At 39.8% G+C, this 20576-nt stretch overlaps 1 protein-coding gene across 1 annotated transcript in view; it reads left to right on the top strand.

The window, feature by feature from the left end:
- Positions 1-12095, top strand: part of LOC124595901 (MFS-type transporter SLC18B1-like) — an 84155-nt gene extending 72060 nt beyond the window's left edge. The window contains exons 9-11 of the mRNA XM_047134810.1: positions 23-118; positions 196-364; positions 11375-12095. Of these exons, the coding sequence (XP_046990766.1) occupies positions 23-118; positions 196-364; positions 11375-11686 (577 nt within the window). The 3' untranslated portion in view covers positions 11687-12095. The remainder of the gene's footprint in view (positions 1-22; positions 119-195; positions 365-11374) is intronic.
- Positions 12096-20576: the final 8481 nt, after the last annotated feature.

Below are 20576 nucleotides of genomic sequence, written 5' to 3'. Positions count from 1 at the left end.
TAACAAACTCTAATACTTTCAGAATTCTATGGTTATCAATTCTGGGGCTTGTGTGTCATGGCCTTGGGATAGCTGCGCAATTGGTGGCATCATTCACAGATGCTCTTAGAACAGCAATGTAAGAGCACAGTCAAGTTATGTATAATACATAATAAATTTTTTCTTGTTTTCATTTGACTTACAAATTTATTTCAGAGCATATGGCTTTCCTAACAATCTGGAAACTTATGGCTTGATATCTGGATTGTGGACTTCAACATTTGCACTGGGAGCTTTTATTGGTCCATCTGCTGCCGGTATTTTATATGATAGAGTAGGATTTAAAAATGCAACAATGTTCATTGTTGGACTTAATCTTCTTGTAGTAAGTATAAAGAATAATATAAGTAATTTTTAATTCTAATTTTAGTTGTATTATCAATTTAAGTTCATTTCATTCTCATGTATTTCAGCAGTTCTGTACATAAAAGAGAACAGAATGAAAATATTCCACTTGGTACTAATATACAAAGCAAAAATGCTATCAAATAAGTGATCTAATTTCAGTGGAAATATATGCATATGCACATTATAAATTTGCTCTCTGTCTACACAGTGACATCAGAATGCATCTCATTCAGCAGATATCCTTAGGGTGGTAATACTGTTACAGATTTTTCATCAGAGACAGTGAGTCGCCAGTAGAACAAGGTGACTGCATAATGTTCACGTTGTAACCACAAGAAGAAATCTTTGCGATAGTACCTTTGTGTACACTGATGGCTCTTGGACTGACTGTGGTATTGGGGATGTCTTTGTCATTGATGCCGAAGTTTTTCGGTATTGGCTTCTGGACCATGGCTCAGTATTTACAGCAGAGCTCTTTGCCCTATATCAGGCCAAGCAGTACACCTGGTAACACAGGCTTTGCAATTGCATCATTGCTCAGACACTCTCGGCACCCTTAAAAGCCTGTGTGTGCTGTACACTGTTCATCCCTTAGTGCAACTGAACCAGGAATGCTGTCACTTGCTCGCACTTGATGGAGCCACTGGGAAGTTTACATGGTTTCCTTGTCACTACGGTCTGACAGAAAACGAGGCCACAGACACTGCTACCAAGGCCACAGTCCTCGTACTTCAGCTCACTAGTTCTTACATTCCCGCCAATGACCTGTGTCACAGCAAGTGGTGTCACTTTGGCATTACCACTGATACTACCTTCATGGGAACACGCTCCGGATTATTAAGCCTCTCCCAGCAGCTTGGATGTACTCCTATGGGCACTCTCGCCACGAGACCATTTTAACTAGGTCGTATATTCAGAACTGTCCTTTTAGCCATCGCCATTTGTTAAGTGGTGCTCCCCCACCACTTGTGCACATTGTGCTCAGCTTTTGACAGTCTGCCATTTCCTGATGGAATGCCCTTTTTTTTAACTGCTTATGTTCCTGTTCCTGTTTGTGTTTGCCATCTGAGTTATCAGCCGTATTAGCGAATGACATGAGAGCTGTCGACCTAAGTTTACTTTTTATCCATAATGGCAATATGGTGAGGGTCATTTAATATTTAGTTCTGGACCTCTGTTTCTATACACCTTAGTCATTTTTAACTCATCTCTTTTTTTCCCCCCAGGGGGTCCACAACTCTTTTGTGGATACGTGCGTAGCGAGCACGGGACCCCAAGCTAATGTGGCCTTCCTTCCTTTCAGGGCTGCATACCTCCCCTTTCTGCATCCTTCCCCATCCCCCATCTTAGCCTCCCCCCCCCCCTCACCTCCCTCTTTCCTTCCCTTTCTCCCCCTCTAGGAGTATGTTTTGTGCCTACATCTGGAGACGGATGCTCTAAACTGTAACGAGTTCTTTGCTTTCTCCACTTGCAAGTCTTCGTCCTTCCTTTGTCCTTCTCTTTTCCTTAACTCTTCTCTTTGCCCTTTCCTCCACTGCGGCGTTTGAGACCTCTCTTCTTTCCTTTCCTTTCCTTTCCTTTCCCTTTCTCTTTTTTCCTCCCTGTGCATGTCTGAAGGCCGACCCATGCATAGCCGGTGACGTGGTGACTCGTAATTCCCCGCCCCGGATAGACAGGTAGGACATGTATGTTCCCCTGGTAACAGCCAGGCCCAGGAAGGGGTGATTACCCGAGCTGATACCTTCTGAAAGTGCCGATTGGTCCCTCCGTTCCTTTGTCGGGAGATGTGATTAATCACCTAAGGCGGGAGTGCCCTCAGAGAGGGCCCCCACAAGGAAGGAGCGCGCCATCAGAGACGCCGGTAATCATGAGGGATACTTTTGCAATGGTTTCCTCATCTTCTACTATGTCAGCTCACAAGCGTAAGTTCAATGAGTCTCAGCCACAGATAGTCCTTCCATCGTTGCCACAGTTCCTTGTTTCTCGGTCTGACAAAGGTCACGACTTCTCCATGGTCAACCCTTTCATTATTCAGAAAGGTGTCGACACAATTGCAGGTCCTGTAAAGTCTTGTTCCAGATTACGGAATGGCATCTTGATGTTAAAAACAGTCAGTGCCCTCCAGGCACAAAAATTGCTGTGTACTTCACTGCTACACATCTTCCCTGTCCAGGTGGAACTGCACCATACTTTAAATTCATCACATGGTGTCGTTTATGCACGCTCCCTCGACGGATTGTCCAACAACGAAATTCAACACTACCTGTCTGACCAGGGCGTAACGGCTGTTCATAGTCATGAAAAGGATTGACCCGAACATCATTCCAACCCGTACTGTCTTCTTGACATTTGACAAAGTTCAACTCCCATCTAAAATCAAAGCAGGCTATGAGATAATTTCCATTCACCCTTACATCCCAAACCCTGCGCGTTGCTATCGGTGTCAGTGGTTCAATCACACCAGCCAGTCCTGTTCCAATCCGGCCAAATGTGTTACGTGTGGCAAGGATGCCCATGAGGGTGCTTGTCCATCTCCATCCCCTCATTTCATCAACTGTATGGGCGACCATGCTGCTTCCTCTCGAGATTGCCCCATTTTTAAAGACGAAAAGCTCATTCAGAGTGAAGGAAAAGGCGTCTACCTTTGCTGCTCGAAAATTATTCGCCAGTCGACAGCCCACTGTGCCTCAGACAGGAAAATACAGCACTGTCATTGCCTCTCCTTGGCCAACAAAGGAGGTGGCCATGCAGACTTGTGACCTTACCTTTAGTGCCACGGTCATTGGCCAGTGCAAAGATCGGCCGTTCAACCTCCCCACTTTCACCTTCCACTTCCGCCTGCCCACTCTATGGCTCACCCTACATCGGGTTCAGCTAAATCTCGAGCCCAAAAGTCAGACACAAAGACTTCGAAAAAAGAGCATACTCGTGAAAATTTTTTACGTACCCCAACTTCACAACCATCGGTTCCTCCTTCCTCTAAACATCATACTTCCAAGAAGGCTACAAAGAAACCCAGTTCCTCTCCTTCTCCGCCAAGGAGTGTCCCATCTACAGCACCACCTGGCAGAAATCTCCCTCGGCTCGCTCAACCGGCCGATTGCTGGAGGCAGGAGCTGCTCCTGACCAACCTATGGATCAGGATCTTCTGCCTTCGGCTGAATGCCATTCCATGCTGTTGGTTGCAAGCTCTGAGCAGTCGTTGAGTTGACAGCGACCTTGGTCACATTCCTCCATTTTCTGTTCACCCTATGTCCATTATCCACTGGAATATCCGCGGCATTCGAGCCAATCGGGATGAATTGTCGGTCCTCATACGATCCTACTCGCCGGTCATCTTCTGTCTTCAGGAAACAAAGCTGCGTCCCCATGACCGCTTTGTTCTCCCTCATTTTCAGTCCATCCGATATGATCTCCCCTCTGTTGAAGGCACTCCAGCACATGGAGGACTCATGATTCTTCTCCATAATACTCTCCATTATCATCCAATCCCCTTAAACACTTCCTTCCAAGCTGTCGCTGTCTGTCTTTCCCTTTCTGGCTATACCTTTTCTCTTTTTACTGTATACATTCCATTGTCCACACCAATGGCACGAGCTGATCTCATTCATCTTCTTGGTCAGCTTCCACCCCCATATTTGCTGGTTGGGGACTTTAATGCCCACCACCCACTTTGGGGATCTCCACATCCTTGTCCACGTGGCTCACTATTGCTAGACGTCTTCCACCAAGCAGATCTAGTTTGCCTCAACGCTGGGGTCCCTAAATTTTTGTCTGCCTCCACGACAAATTTATCTCATTTGGACCTTGCGGTCGGTACTGTTCCGCTAGCTCGGCGCTCCGAATGGTTCGCCCTTGATGATACACACTCGAGTGACCACTTTCCATGTGTCCTTAGACTGCAGCCTCAACTGCCCTACCTGCGCCCACGACACTGGAAGTTTGCCCAAGCCGATTGGACACTTTTTTCGTCTCTAGCGACTTTCGATGACCGTCACTTTCCCAGCGTCGACGATGAGGTCACACATATTACCGACGTTATTCTTACAGCTGCGGAACATTCAATACCACGCACCTCCGAATTGCCCCGGCGTCCCCCAGTTCCTTGGTGGAACGAGGCATGCCGTGATGCAATACATGAGCGGCGACGTGCTCTCCGCGTTTTCCGCCACCATCCTACTTTGGCCAACTGTATCCGTCGTGTCATCCGCGATAGCAAGAAGGCAAGCTGGAAATTCTTTAGTAGCTCATTTAACACCTTCACTCCCTCCTCGTAAGTTTGGAGTTGGCTTCAACAGTTCTCAGGCGCGCCTAGTTTCTCCCCGGTCTCTGCGCTCACTGTCGCGCACGACACATTAGTCGACCCCGTCACAATTTCTAACTCGTTGGGTCAGCACTTTGCTGAGATTTCGAGCTCTTCAAATTGCCCACCAGCGTTTCTCCCGAAGTAACGTGCAGCGGAAGTGCGACCTCTTGCTTCCTCCTCTCAAAAATCGCGAAAGCTACAATACTCTTTTCTCCTTGCGGGAACTCCAACATGCACTCTCTTCTTCTCACTCCTCCGCCCCAGGACCGGATGGTATCCACGTCCAAATGTTGCTGCATTTATCAACCCATAGTCTGCGTCACCTCCTTCGTCTTTATAATCGAATTTGGACCGACAGTACTTTTCCCAGACGATGGCGGGAAGCTATCGTCGTTCCAGTTCCGAAACCTGGAAAGGACAAACATCTCCCCTCTAACTATCGCCCCATTTCTCTCACAAGTAGTGTCTGTAAGGTTTTGGAGCGTATGGTGAATTACCGTTTAGAGTGGTGGCTGGAATCCCGCAGTCTTTTAACACCAGCCCAATACGGATTCCGAAAGCATCGTTCTGCAGTTGACCATCTTGTTGCTCTCTCCACTTATATCATGAACAATTTTCTCCGGAAACGCCAAACAGTAGCAATATTTTTTGATCTGGAGAGAGCATACGATACCTGTTGGAGGACAGGCATCCTCCGCACACTGTTCTCTTGGGGCTTTCGGGGTCGGCTGCCCCTTTTTCTTCGCGAATTTATGGCAGAGCGCACATTTAGGGTGCGGGTGAACACTACTCTCTCCCGTACTTTCCCCCAAGAAAACGGGGTACCCCAGGGCTCAGTGCTGAGTGTTGTACTGTTTGCCATTGCCATCAATCCAATTATCGATTGTCTCCTTCCTGATCTCTCGGGCTCCCTCTTTGTGGACGATTTTGCGATCTACTACAGCTTAACGGACCAGCCTTCTTGAACGACGTCTTCAAGGATGTCTCTATCGCCTCCACTCCTGGAGCATCGAAACTGGCTTCTGTTTTTCTCCCAGTAAGACCGTTTGTGTTAATTTTTGGCGACGTAAGGAGTTTCTTCCGTCCTCCTTACATCTAGGTCCTGTCAACCTTCCGTTTTCAGACGTCGCTAAATTCTTGGGTCTTATGTTTGACAGAAAACTGTGCTGGTCCTCCCACGTTTCCTATCTTACGGCTCGCTGCCTGCGATCCCTCAACACCCCCCGTGTCCTGAATGGTACCTCCTGGGGAGCGTACCGAGTGGTCCTTCTCCGCCTCTATCGCGCCTTAGTGCGCTCAAAATTGGACTATGGAAGCATAGTCTACTCCTCTGCTCGGCCGTCTATTCTTCGGCGTCTCGACTCTATCCACCACCGTGGATTACGTTTAATGTCTGGAGCTTTTTACACCAGCCCTGTGGAAAGCCTTTATGCTGAGACTGCTGAACCTCCACTGTCCAAACGGCGAGCAGTCCTTCTGAGTCATTACGCTAGCCATCTGTCTTCCATGCCTGCTAATCCAGCCCATGACATTTTTTTCGACGCCTCCTTTGATGTAGGGTATGCAGGCCGCCCTTCCTCCCTACTACCACCGGGAGTCCGCTTCTGTCAACTGCTCCATTCTCTTTCCTTCCGCTATCCTAAAACCTTCCTTGGCTCCATCCCTGGATTTGCCTGCTCCGTGACCTTTGTCAATTTCCCAAGGATGGTACCCCTTCACTTGTTTATCGTCGGGCATTTGCTGCTCTATGTGCACAAATGAAGGAAGCCACATTCATCCACACTGGTGGCTCGAAAACATCGTTAGTTGTAGGGAGTGCCTATATTGTTGGCGACACCCCAAATCGATTTCAGCTTCCCGACCAGTGTTCGGTTTATACTGCGGAGCTTTACACTGTTCTCCAGGCTGTCCAATACATCCGCCACCATCAGCGGATACAGTATGTTATCTGTTCAGATTCTCTCAGCTCTCTCCTCAGTCTCCAAGCTCTCTACCCTGTCCACCCTCTGGTCCACCAGATTCAGGACTGCCTGCGCTTGCTCCATTTGGGGGGCATCTCTGTGACGTTCCTCTGGCTCCCAGAACACGTTGGTATCTGTGGCAATGAGGTGGCCGATATAGCGGCCAAGGCTGCATTCTCTCTTCTTCAGCCAGCTATTCGATTGATTCCATTCGCCGATCTACAGAGTGTTTTATGTCGTTGTGTTGTTCTTTTATGGCACGCACATTGGTCGACACTTCTCCATAATAAATTGCGGGACGTGAAAGCTCTTCCCTGTGCTTGGACCTCTTCCTCCCGAACACGTCGTCGGGAGGAGGTAATTTTAACTAGACTCCGGATAGGGCACAGTCTTTTTAGCCATCGACATCTTTAAAGCGGCGGTCCTCCCCCACTCTGTCCCCACTGCTCTCAGCTGTGGATGGTAAGATACCTTTTAATTGAGTACCCCTATTTTACTCCGTTACGCGCTCATCTAAAGCTGTCGCCTGATATATCGTCCATTTTAGCAGATAACATGCACTCGGCCGATCGCGTTCTCAAGTTTTAGTGCCAGTGAGATGACGTCAGTCATTTGAAGCTCTTTTTGGGGACAACCAACCCCTTTCTGTAGTAGATTTTTAAGCTTTCCTTCTGCTTTTAGTTTCTCCAATTTTTTGAGTTTCGTTCCCATTGCTGCTGCTTTCCATTTTCGTTTTTTACCGTTTCCTAAGTCACAGACCGGGCGCTAATGACCATAGCAGTTTTGCGCCCTAAAACCAAAACAAAAAAACTTGTCTCTTTGTTTCTGTGTTCTAAAGTGTTGACTTGTGTGTGTGTTACCCTAATTGTTTGTGCTCCCTAAAACAAAATGAAGAAATAGTTTCAAATGGGAGATACGTTTTATACAAACAGAGAAAGGTGATAAAACAGACAAGCAGTAAGAGTAGACCAAAAGCAAGCCCCCTTGGCTCAACATACTAGAGCTCCATAACTCCATTAAAAAACATAACATAATCTCCCCCCTCGCTTTTCAACAGAGGAGGACAAGTACTGCGGACACTGAACAGAGAGCAAAAGTATGCATAACGGAGACCTATTTTGCGAAGATAACAAATTGCACTAATGAGTAAGGGAATAATATGCAGTAACTGTGAATGTTCAGAATGAGATTTTCACTCTGAAGTGGAGTGTCTGCCAATATGAAACTTTCTGGCAGATTAAAACTATGTGCATGGACAGAGGCTTGAACTCGGGACATTTGCCTTTTGTGGGCAAGTGCTGTACCATCTTAGCTACCCAAGCATGGCTCATGCCCCATCCTCACAGCTTCAATTCTGCCAGTATCTTGTCTCCTACCTTAAAGACTTCACAGAAGCTCTTCTGCAAACCTTGCAGAACTGGAAACATCTCCCAAGCTGTGGCTAAGCCATGTCTCTGCAATATCCTTCCTTTCAGGAGTGTTTGTTAGTTCTGCAAGGTTCCGGGAGATCTTCTCTCAAGTTTGGAAGATAGCAGATGAGATACTGGCAAAAGCTGAGCTGTGAGGACAGGGTGCAAGTTGAGCTTGGGTAGCTCAGTTGATTGAGCACTTGCCCGCGAAAGCGAAAGGTCCTGAGATAGTCTGTCTGCCACACTGTTTTAATCTGACAGGAAGTTTCAAAGTACCATGAGTGTCAATTCTAAGTTCCCATCATTTACTTTCATGCTGTTCTCTAATTATTAGAGCTTATAACTGTTGTGTGTTTAACCTACAGATTACTAATTTATGAAAAAGAATGAATATTACTGTATAATTTAGGAACTCTTACAGATAAAAGTAGACATTTCCAATTAGTGCAAATGGCAACTACCTCTAAGAAAAGATGGAGAAACCACAAAAACAGTTAGTCCCACATGGGACTGAACCTATGTGACAAGCTTTGTGTTGGCAGAGCCTTGACTGTAACTAATTGGCTTTGAGTATTTCTTCTTGTCTTTACAAAGTGAACATTATGCAGTCAGCTTCTACTGCACACTCACTGCCTCTCTGATGAAAGGTCTGTAACACTATTACCACACTAAGGACATTGGGTGAATGAGAGGCATTCTGATGTCACTGTGGTCTAAGAGGCGATTCTTCAGCAGGTAATGAAAATGTTGCATGCAGTTAATCTGTAACAAGCATCTGTCTTGGCATACATAAATTTCCACAGTTGGGGAGGGGGAGGGAAATTGAATGGACAGATTTTGCACGACATAGATTCCTAAGCACCATAAATTAAACACCATGGAGAGTGGTAGTCAGCATGTGCCAGACGATTACCTAGAGACTGGTAGCAATGACCACCAAGCCTTTACTTTTGGAATAGTCTCCCTGTATTGATACAACTGTTTATTTTCTAAATTATTGCATCAGAATTATTCACCTAACCATATAGGCACAGATTCATATGCCAGCATATGGGAGATGATGATTAGATGACAACATGACAATGATTAAATGATGACATGACAGTGGTAGATGTTGAGGAGGGTTGGGATGAGTGAAGTTTAAAGTTCCTGCGGCAGGGGTGATAGAGGATTTGGGTCATGGACTTGCAGAGGTTAATGCTGGAGGATTACAGGAGCTAAGGCAGCATCATAAGGATGAGTTCCATCTGTGTAATAGAGGTCATGGGTTGTGAAGCAGCCACCAAAATTAGACACCTGCTCAGCAGTGTGTTGTGCCACTGGATGACCGAGTGCTCTTGGCCATGGTTTGTTGGTCATTATTGTAGGTGAACACCTGGTTCGCTGGTCACGCCCACATAGCTCTGAAAACAGTTCATCCAAAAACTAGCTAAGGTCTCTATCTTGTTTGTTGCTTTTGATGCCTCAGTACCTCAACTTTCCAGTGGGTTATCTTTTAAGTAAAGTTCACCAGGAGTTTAAATCACCAAATTTATCTCAGAAGTATGATGGTTATAATGTCTTGTCATTCCCTGTTGGTGTAAAATTAAGCTAATATTAACACTTTGTTAGTAATGTCAACAGGACAACAAAGAAACCAGTGAAAACCAATTCTTTCATTTTTAAATTTATCAAACAGGCTTCAACATAACTCTACAGCTTTTCTATTCATGGAAACAAGAGAAAATGAGTCTGTAACAGTTTTTTTTTTTTGCCATCAGTCTTCTGACTGGTGTAATGTGGCCCATGATGAATTCCTCTCCTGTATCGACCTTCCCATATCACACTAGCACTTTCAACCTACATTCTCAGTTATTTGTATCCCAATCTCTCTCCTCTACAGCTCCTCCTAGAACCTTGAATGTTTTTTCCTGATTTCTCAACATATTTCCTATCATATTGCCCCCTTCTTGTCATTGTTTTGCTTGCTGATTCTACGGAGATCCTGCTCTTTATTTATCTTATAAGCCCACCAAATCTTCAGTATTCTTTTGTAGCACCAAATTTCATATGTTCCTATTCTCTTCTGTTCTAGTTTACCCACAGTCCATGTGTCACTACCATACAATACCATGCTCCAAACATACATTCTCAGAAATTCCTTCCTAAGGCCTACGTTTGGTGCTAGCAGACTTCTCTCAGGAATGCCCCTTTTTGCCAGTGTTGGTTTGCTTTTTATATCCTCTCCACTGAATCCATGATGGGTTACTTCACTACTTTGTAGCAGAATTTCTTAGCTTCATCTGCTTCGTGATCACCAATGTGATAAGATTCTTGCTATCCTTATTTCCACAACTTCTCATTACTTTTGACTTGCTTTGCTTTACTCACAACCCATGTTCTGTACTGATTAAACTATTCATTCCATTCAACAGATCCTGTAATTCTTCTTCACTTCAACTGAGCACAGCAATGTCATTACTGATCTTAACATAGTCTTTCACCTTGAATTTTAATCCGATTCTAGAACCTTTCTTACTGCAACAAAACTTGGATACTTCTTATAAACTCAATTATAGAAATAGTTTTCTGGATCACAACTTACTCACCAAGTAATATAACATCTTGCATTTCTTGTTGGGAAATATTATCCTTACTTTTGAATATTTTGTGTGGTAATACAAATGCCACATACATAATTACAGTGTAGATATGGACAATATGGTCATGACACTGCTGAAGGCATGTATGCTAATTAATATGGAAAAGGCTCTTGACATTGTTAGTGCTCACAAAACTCGGAGCTGAATTTAATGTGAATAAACACTACCATTTTGTACTTCAGTTTCTACTTAAGCATAAAACACTTAGTCAATTAAGATTGCTGATATAGTCATCCCTCATGGTGAAACTGTTTATTTTAATGGCTTAAAATTTCTGTACTGCATTCCACTTATTACTCAGCACTAAGACACTGAAAAACTTTTCTGATTAGGTTTTACTGTTTGCTCTAAGATTATAAAATTCTCCTTGTCACTTGCTGGCACAATTTCTCTATTGAACATCATGACAAAATATTGTGCTTTTGTTGCTATGAAGCTATTGCTGAAATCTACAGGGGTAAAATAAAACAGGCAGGCAATCCATCTTAAGAGGCATGAACTATTTTGTCCACACTATTTATAAAATTTATATAAATCTGTATTATGACTAACTTTAAATGTTTCATGAATCTACTTTTTTCTGAAGAATTGTGTGAAAATTGTGAAAGAAAAGTTTTTAGTATGAAAGTGTTTCATTTGTTCACTGATTTACCTTTACTTTTTCATCAGGGTATAGTCGTACTGAACTTTATTTGCTTCACACGAAGAAGATCACCCTACAAGGAAATAACACAAACAGATGATCTGAAGATGTACTCCAGTGCAGAGACAGGGTCGAACATCAGTAATGGAACTGTTGTCAGAAACAAAGCAGTTGCTATTGAACGACCACCGGGAATGAATGGCATTATTGCCTGTAACAGTTACAAAAATAGGCATGGAACCTGGCATATGAAAGACAGTGGTGCTGTTCTGATAGGCCCTTACAGTTCAAGTTTTGGTGGGTCAGAATCAAGAAATCTTATAGGGGGCAGACATTGAACATTTCTGCTGAAAAATTAAATTCTGAAGAAAAATGCGTTGCCTACAGTGTTAAATTTTACACCTGTAAAATAACACCTATCAGTATTCTCAAAACATCCTTAATGTCTAGTTATAACTGTAAAGAAGAGTGTTTACAGTAATATGACGGTAGCAGCAGTAAATAGTATGCTTGATGAAAGAGAACAACCAATGTGTACCTGTGTATGTTCTGTCACCTGAAAAAGCAAGTAAAATGCTGAGGATGCTGCTATGTAATGCCCACAGCTGTTAAATAACATTAGGTCAAGCTCCACCCATAAACAGTTACCTCTATGCATTCACATCGTAGACTGACTGACAATTCAGGAGGCCTTTTGTGTCTAACATTTTATTTATTAAACTTTCTTAAACATGACCACAAGTTAAAACTAGTTCATACATGTTCCTCACTTTTAGAATAATTTTTTGTGTCTCTCACTCTTATTTAGCAATTTGTAACTGCACAAATGAAAATATTGTATTTTGTAAATATTGATTACATTACTAAGGGTGGATGGAGCAAATAATTGTACATATTGACTAAGAATGAGTGTGATAACTTCTGATCTGCATTTTTGAAAAATAATTTTGTAGTCCATTACTAAATAAGAATGGGACACACCACAGTGAAAATGTAAAGAATAAAAACAATGTGTGACTGGAAAGGCACTTTGCTTTTTTTAAAATTCCTTTTAACCCTCTTACTCATACATAGACTTAAGTACATATTATTAATGGGAGAGTAATTGAACTAAATCACTACATGGAACACATACCTCTACAACTGATCATGAACTGTAAGAAGCGGAAGATTTTTAATGAGTACAATGAAAGTCTTTTTTAAAGTCACTTGGAGCTGTTCATCACAGGAAGTGGGGATATGGAGGTGGAATTAAGAAACACAACAGAAAGGATGTATAAACTAATTTTTAAGTTCCAACATCCTAATAATGACCCGCAGAACACCAGAAATAAGCCAAACATTGCTGATGTGAAGATTGAATAAATGGTCTGGGAGTGACAGGAGAATATGACAATATTAGAAAAGAATTTCATTATTAGCAACAAAACAGAAGACTAAAACAGACCAACAGTTTTTATATAACTACAAATGTCTTGATTTATGAAAGTGGTATATAGCAAATTACTTACCTACAAATACATTTTATCTTACAATTACTAGTTTAAATAAAGTGCAACATCGTCAGATGTACAATGCTGGGCAAACTTAATGCCTGCACATACTGTGGAGTGGGCTATCATCTGACATGTATTAAGCATCTACTCTAGTTGAAAGAGCAACAGGTAAACTTCTCGATAACGCATATGACGTGCCATTCATCATCAGTTGACACTCTTATTCTCACATTCAGCACACAGGTATTATTAAAGTGCTCTGTCCATCATACGGTTAAGATGATAGAATAAGAAAGTCTATCTTACTTTTAGGGCAACCCCATGCCAGATTGCCCCATATTTCACCGTTCCATAATGAGTAATAGATCATTCATTTCCTAGTTTGTATTTTTATTATAGGCGTAGTAGCAGTGTCTCAGTTAATACTACTTTCCACACACCTGATACATATCAGGATGCTTCAATTATTACTACTTGTAAGCCCATTATTTAATTGAAATTAGCTTCATATCTGTCCAGATCTACTGTTACTTTTTATAGACAGTCTTAGTGAATTATAGCTAATAACCTTCCATGTAATGGACAGGCTATGAATTGCTATTTATTACCACTGTGTACTATTTGATAACTATCAGAGTTAAGTTTCACTCTTTTTCATACAATTCATTAATGGAACTATTTGTCCTCTGTTATTTAAGTTAAACTCAGCCACTGATGGTCCCTAAGTACCACACTATATTTGCTTCAAAAGTGAACTTTACTCAAATACCATGATAACGCCTCATAGAACGGTATTTTTATTATTTAGCTGTATCAAAACTTCGAGAGGGCAAACATTGCTTTCTTTGGAGACAATACTGTACAGAATGGATCTACTGCCAGAACACTTATCCAGTATAACATCATAGACTAATTTTCAAATTATTGTGCTTTTTCTGAGGCTTTGAAATTTCATGGTGGCTTTTCAACAAATTGCACTGAAGAAATTACACCTGTAACTATAATGATAATTTTTATTTCTCACTGTATACCCATCACTGCAGCAGCAGCAGCAGCAGTTTTGACTATGTAGCATAATTATGCATACAATGAACTGGGGTTAATCTGGCCCAATATTTTTGTGGCAAGAAAACACCAGGGGAGGGGGAGGGGGAGGGGGAGGGGGAGGGAAATGATATTGAACAAAATGCCTAACATCTGTTGCTGTTGTACCATTAAAAAGAAGTGGGAGAGTTTCCGCCACTTGGGCTTATTTGACCCACTTGCATTTCTTCATGAAAAAGTGGTAATCTAATGTTGAGACAAAATAAACTCAACCATTGAGTTTACTCTAGAGATAACCATTATCTCTAGAGTCGACATTCAGGAGCAAGAGGAACAAATAAAATATCAAATGTTGACAGCAAGGAGAGGCAATATTGAACTCTATTGAGAAAGTGAGACAGCAAATGTACAAGTATAGTATATTTCAAGTTGCGTGTTAAGCTATGGTAACTACATGGAAAAGTAACATACAATACTGCTACTTAAAGATAATGTACAGCATGTTTATGAGCCTTATTGCACAAATTACTGGAGCTCTGGTACTTGAAAATAGCAATGTTTTGCTGGCCTGACAAGAATTATCAAACCTTCCTAATGCAAGAATAGTTTCTCATTATTTCTCATACTGTTTTACTTTAGCATCCTCATCACTCAGCTCAGTCCCAATTCCAGATTATTGTTCATTGTATAAAACTATAGCATGCTGTCCACCTGCTAATTTATCTTCCAATAATTCACACATCAGAGAAACTTTCAGAATCACCATTAGATTCTAACACCACTTATCTTCATTTTGAGGTTACTTTTGGCCCAGGCTAAAGCAATTTCACATTTCTAGAAAATCTGCAGTATTTTACAGAAGTGTTAAATATGTTATCATAACATAATTTAGAAAAATTACACTTACTCACCTTTTTACCTATTACATAGAGAATGCAAATTTACACTCACTGTCTTTTTAGTTTAACTATCAACATGGAGTCCAGTGCTGTCAATACGATGTACTTCATGGAACTCACAACCCTCTAGACTGTTACTTACACACTGTAAATGCATACTGCCCTGTTTACCTCATGCTAATGATGTAAATTTAGTAAGAAAAAATTTAACACTTTCTGAGCTAGTCCTGTAAATGGTTTCTGTAATTTTTTGTAGATTAATTAGATTAATTCTCTCTCTCTCTCTCTCTCTCTCTCTCTCTCTCTCTCTCTCTCTCTCTCTCTCTCTCTCTCTCTCTCTCTCATGAAAAAAAAGATACATTTATATAAATGTCACCAAATAATTAAAATGACATTACACCTTCAAAAATATCAAAACTGGAATTTACTTCCACTTTCTGTGCGAACATTTCAATTCAAAATGTCAGTTATAGCCAAAATAGCCTCAGCCCACATTGTGTGTGGAAGGTATTCACAGAACAGAGCCAAGAACATGCCATCTCTAATAGGATTCTATTTTCCCACTCAGTGACCTCATTCTGCTCAGGAGTATATGGTGCATTAATTGAATGCTTGTCTATTTGAGTCAGGAAACTTATGCATACCTTTATTATGGAACTCCTTGCCACCAGTAACTCTTCTTTTATTACATCTTTGTGTCACAAAAGCTATGTTACTCTAAAACTGGAAAAATCATCCTTAAGATGAGAAAAATATTGATCTTCCTTGAAAAATGCCAATTCAATTATGTCTACAAAATGACATGTCATCTGAATGGACTTGTCATTATTCTGAAGAAAATCTCACTGAAGGACATGTTCACTTTTAGTAAAATAAAACTTCTTATTTGGCTATTTGCTCTAAGTTGACATTATTGTCTGTCTGTCTGTCTGTCTGTCTTCTTCTTCTTCTTCTTCTTCTTCTTCATCTTCATCTTCTTCTTCAAGATACAACTAGGTCCACAGGTCTAGAGCAGGTAAAGAATATATACTGATACCACACTTGACTGTCTGATGAATCCCTAATTATGAAATGAAATACTCTCTCCATTTATAACTGATGTACCTTCATCTCTTCAGATATTGGACTGACAAAATTTTAAATCAAGTGGCTCCTTTGAGCTACTAATTCCAACTAAACTCATCACAACTTTGACTCAATTACATTACAAACCTACTTCCCACAAAGCACAAACAAGTACAAAGATGACATTTGATGGAAAGTTTTACATCATTGTCAGATTACAACTGTTCACATGTTCACAGAAGGTCTGATCTTGTCTTCACTCATAACCAGTTCTGATTTCTCTTTTACTAATAGATATGGTCATTAATGTGCTGTGCTCTTTTATTATGGCTTTATCATAGTATCCATCTGCTGAAATATAATGGTGAATCCTTACATTGTACCAAAGTTTTCACTGTTCAGAAACAATTAAGAATATCATGGAAATTAATACATTTATATTCATTAAATAACCATTCATTACAGATTATCAGAAATGTGTATCCTTCTGCATATGCATTTTTACTGGAACTGAATCATGACAAAACCATTTCCAACTTTAAATAAATGTAATCCGATTTGACTTGAAACAACAATTTTCTGGTTTGTTAATTTCTGAATATAAATGTAATACTACTTAAACAATTTTGCTATGTGTTTTCACACCAACTTTCATAGAACTTCAGCCATTATCCCATTAGTGTTATCATTTTCTGCTGACTTGAGTGTACATGTTCACTTTAGAAACTAACTCTGACACTATTTCTTCTATTAATTCATTCATTAGTGCAGTTTTAAAATACACATAATTCCACTAGGTGAACAAACCTAACTATATATGAAAATGAACTTCCCTGGTACACAAAACAATCACAATTTAAGTCATCAGGAATAATAAACATGAGAAAATTGTTCCATAATTGACATCTCAAGCATTTACAAAGCTAGCCTATCCTATATCTATGATCAGTGTTTCCATTGTGGTAAGGTCTTCCTTGAATAAAACACACAAGCTGTCCCCAGATATTGACAAAAGTACTACATAAAGTAATTGCAAATAGCGTAAAATATGTAACTAAATGCATTAACAAGTCTCATAAACAAGGTAAAAAATACTGAAACAAGTACTGATTACAGTAAAATATAAATCTCCTTAACCACTGCTTTTTACAATCCATTATGTAAGCTGCTAATATTAAGTTAGTATCTTTCATAAATATTGGTTTCCTGAACCATTTTCAGAGTCAAGGTAATGTACGTATTATGTGTGTTTACACTGCAGAGTCGAGATAATGTAATCTCATAGCATGGCAGATCCCATTCCTAACCTTTCACATAACTTGCAGACTTCAATCTTTCATCATCACTCTCTAGAAGTACATCCAGTCATGGAGGGTCATGTATATCTGTTAAAAGTGGCATTGATTATTGTAACATAAAACCCATTGAACTGTTAGCTGAAGAGAGTTTTTGAAGTATCCACAGTTGAACACTGTGTTAAAATTAATAATCATCTGTGTATATAGGAGCCCTGATGGGAACTTAAATGATTTCTGTCATCAACTAGAAGCAGCTTTAAATACTATAAAAAAACTTCAACAAAACAGTGATCATATGTGGAGATTTTAATATTGATTTTCAATAAATCTCAAAAGACCAGCAAAGCTTGATGACCCTACTCGAAACATATAACATAAAAGCCACCATAGACTCTCCTACAAGAGTTACACCAACAATTAGTTCAACAATTGATCAGATATTAATAAACACAAATGTAAATCACAATTTCTGCGCCAGAAATCTTAATACTGGCTTCAGTGATCACTATGTGCAGTTTATTGCTTTGCACACCCCAAGTGAAACAACTGAAAAAGAGGAACTTGTAAAAGAAGCAAGGAAATTCACTAACAAACAAGTAAACATTTTTGTACAGAGACTAAGTGAAGAAACTTGGTATGAAGTGTATACTAGTGAAAACACTAACAAAAAGTTTGAAAAATTCATGGAAATCTTCATGTCATACTCTGAAGCTGCATTTCCATTAAAAAAACAAAAATGTCAACCTAACTTCAAAAAGAACAAATGGATTACAACAGGTATTAGAATCTCTTGTGCAAAGAAAAGATTACATGATATAGCAAAGACACAGAACATACCTCATGAATTTCATTTGTACCTGAAGAATTACAAGAGGATCCTCAAAAATGTTGTAAGGAAAGCTAAAACAATGGCAAATGACAAATACATTGAAAATTCAAAAACAAATCTAAAGCTATATGGGAAGTTATAAAAAATCAAACAAGTGAAACTAAACAATATAAAAATATGAACTTATGTTATGAAGGACAAATTATTTCTTGCCCAACAGAAATTGCAGGGACCTTCAACAAATATTTTGCAAACGTAAGTGAACAGTTGGTGAGTGGACTGGAAGAACACAACAAAATATCACCTCCATCATGCAATAGTGTGAGAAATGTGTCTACATCTTTGTTCCTTTCACCCACAAATACTGAAGAAATTTTATCAGTTATAAAAACCTTGAAAACAGGGTACTCATGTGGAATTGATGGAATACCAGATGCAATTATTAAAAAATGCTGTCTTGCATTAGCTGAACCCTTGACACACTTGTGCAACAGCTCACTGCCATCAGAAAACTTCCCTTCATGCTTAAAAACAGCAAAATTGAAACCACTGTTCCAAAAAGGAAATCCAGAATGTGTTTCAAATTATAGACCAATAGCCCTACTGCCTGTAATTTTTTTTTTTTTTTTTTAAGAGACTGTTTGATTTCCTAAATAAAAATAAAATTCTCTCTCCTTCACAGTATGGCTTCAGGAAAGGCTGTTCAACTGAAAGTGCAATATTTGAATTTCTTAATGAAATCTATACTAAACTGGATGCAAGTGAGTTTGCGACAGGCATACGTCTTGATTTATCTAAAGCTTTTGACGTAATTGACCATAATGCCCTACAGCAGAAGCTTGACCAATTAGGAATTAGAGGTATATTCAATGAGTGGCTCAAGACATACCTATGTGGTCGCAGCTGAAGTGCAATATACTGACCATAACAAAATCAGCTACTACTATTCAGGATATGAAAATGTGAAATATGGCATCCCTCAAGGATCAGTATTAGGACTCATTCTGTTTCTCCTCTATGTCAATGATCTTATGTACAACAAGTATTGCCAAACTACCCTCCAATTTGCAGACAATACAAGCTTCCTTATTAGTGGTAAAACAGAAGAAAAACTAAAAGACTCCACTATCCAAACAATGAACAGTGTAGAACAGTGGTTCAGCTATAATAAGCCAATTATAAACAAAGAAAAGACAGTAGCACTGAACTTCTATAATGTAAAAGGAAGACACCACCCAAACATAAAAATAGAACTTAGGGACAGAGTTCTTGAAAGTGTTGACAGCACTAAATTTCTGGTACTCTGGTTCCAGAACAACACAAAATGGGAGGTGGTTGTTGTTGTTGTGGTCTTCAGTCCTGAGACTGGTTTGATGCAGCTCTCCATGCTACTTTATCCTGTGCAAGCTTCATCATCTCCCAGTATGCTACTTTATCCTGCACAAGCTTCTTCATCTCCCAGTATCTACTGCAGCCTACATCCTTCTGAATCTGCTTAGTGTACTCATCTCTTGGTCTCCCTCTAGGTACACATTGAATATTTGCAAAGAAAACTAAGCAAAACCTGTTACATGATACAGATCTTAAAAACTTGTTGCAGCAAAGCCAGCCTGTTAAATGTATACTACTCCTATATGCATTCTGTAATTAAATATGGCATAATCTTCAGGGGCAATGTAACAACAAATATTAAAAGTTTTCAGGATGCAAAAGAGAATATTAAGAATTATTCTAGGGGTAAACAATACGAAATCATGCAGACCCATATTCAAAAAAACTGTCAGTTCCTCTTCCTTGCATTTTTATCTACGAAACATCTGTTTTCATCAAACAATATGTTGACAGACACCCAGATATCTTATTAAAAATGAAGATATACATGCACACAATACAAGGCAAAAATCTGACCTTCATATGAAACAGGTGAGAACATCACTGTGCCAAAAAGGCACACTACACACTGGGATAAAGATTTTCAATAATCTACCCAACCATATTAAATCAGCAGGTAAACTCTGCAGTTTTAAGGCTGAAGTAAAGGCATATTTAATTGATCATTGCTTTTACAGTCTGACAGAATATATAAAAGCCAAACAACAAAAATAAAGATGCATTATTAACATTCAACTTCGTATGTTGCCTGTTATGTTTGTTGTATGTATGAATCTTTGCTAAATTACTTCAATATCTAGTCCTTAGGATTGCAATACAAACTGTATTTTATCTTGTAAATACCTAACCATGTCCAATATCCTTGTATATATTCTATACATGTAGGATTTGAAGGACAAAATAAATAAATAAATAAATAAATATTGGCTACCCATGTTCATAAGTGTCATCAAAATGTTATTAAACGTGTAAATAATGATTAAAGTGTCATAATGTAGTAAAATTCTCCAAAAGCCACATAACACTGAAAAATTTGGTAAAGGTGCATGTCAGTATAATGTAACAAGAACCTATCTACAGTTACATGTTGTTGTCATCACAACATACAAGATTTTCCTTCAAATATGATAACATGCAAGATTTTCTGTAAATATGACAAATCCATACAGTACATAAATTATTTATGCAATGAGAAACATATCCTT

Source organism: Schistocerca americana, chromosome 2 (genome assembly GCF_021461395.2).
Source record: "Schistocerca americana isolate TAMUIC-IGC-003095 chromosome 2, iqSchAmer2.1, whole genome shotgun sequence".
NCBI classification, from domain to species: Eukaryota; Metazoa; Arthropoda; class Insecta; order Orthoptera; family Acrididae; genus Schistocerca; species Schistocerca americana.
Note: the sequence above shows the minus strand (reverse complement) of the source record. Positions and strands in the feature narration are given on the sequence as shown.